At 43.3% G+C, this 965-nt stretch overlaps 1 protein-coding gene across 1 annotated transcript; it reads left to right on the forward strand.

The window, feature by feature from the left end:
* Positions 1-8: 8 nt before the first annotated feature.
* On the forward strand, positions 9-965 carry LOTGIDRAFT_116769 (hypothetical protein; the record flags this gene model as incomplete). The annotated part of the gene is made up of 1 exon (XM_009055358.1): positions 9-965. A coding segment is annotated over one exon (957 nt), but the record flags the coding sequence as incomplete, so codon positions are not given.

Consider the following 965-nt stretch of genomic DNA (forward strand, 5'->3'; position numbering starts at 1 on the left):
TTTCAGGACCATGTGATGCATCTACATGTCAGCTACCAAATTGTAAATGCGCAGATACCCAAATTCCTGGAAATATGTCCGAATCCGACACTCCTATGATGATCATGGTGACGTTTGACGACAGCGTCAACATTGGAAATAACGATTACTATCTGAAACTCTTCGACGATAAAAGAAATAACCCTAACGGTTGCCCGCACAGAGGAACATTTTTCGTTTCCGGTGACGCTTCTCAATATCATTACGTTAGAGATTTGTACAAGGCGGGGAACGAAATTTCCTCCCATAGCATTTCCCATCGGTCTCCCACAACCTGGTGGGCCAATGCAGGCTATGATGGTTATGTGAAGGAGATTGAAGGAATGAGTAAACGGTTAGCACGAGAAGGAAACTTGCCCAGAAAAGCCATCAAAGGAATGAGAGTACCTTTCTTACAAGTAGGCGGAGATGGACAGTATCAAATGTTAGAGGATTACGGATACCAATGGGACTCTTCTATGGTAACAGGCAATTTGTACCAAAATGCCAATCCAACTCTTTGGCCTTTTACCCTTGATTATCCACCAAGCTCAAAACACTGCAGCTTGGCCCCATGTCCAACGAAATCTTATCCGGGTCTTTGGGAGATTCCTTTAGTACGATGGTATGGAAACAATAAGATGGCCTGTGCTATGCCTGATGGTTGTACTATTGGACCTGGTCGAAAGGGAACACTGGATTACTTAATGGACAATTTCAACCGACAGTACAAGACAAACAAAGCACCACTTGGCATTTTCTTACACGCTTCTTGGTTCCGTCGAAAGTCTGGCAATTTTGAAGGATTGGTGGATTTCCTGGAAAAGATGACCCATCTCCCAGATGTATATGTTCTTACAGTCAGTCAAGTTATTGACTGGATTCGTCACCCAGTTCCATTAAACCGAGTGTCCGAATTGAAATCCTGGCAATGTTCCAAAAAATAA

Source organism: Lottia gigantea (genome assembly GCF_000327385.1).
Source record: "Lottia gigantea unplaced genomic scaffold LOTGIsca_24, whole genome shotgun sequence".
In the NCBI taxonomy this organism is placed as follows: domain Eukaryota; kingdom Metazoa; phylum Mollusca; class Gastropoda; family Lottiidae; genus Lottia; species Lottia gigantea.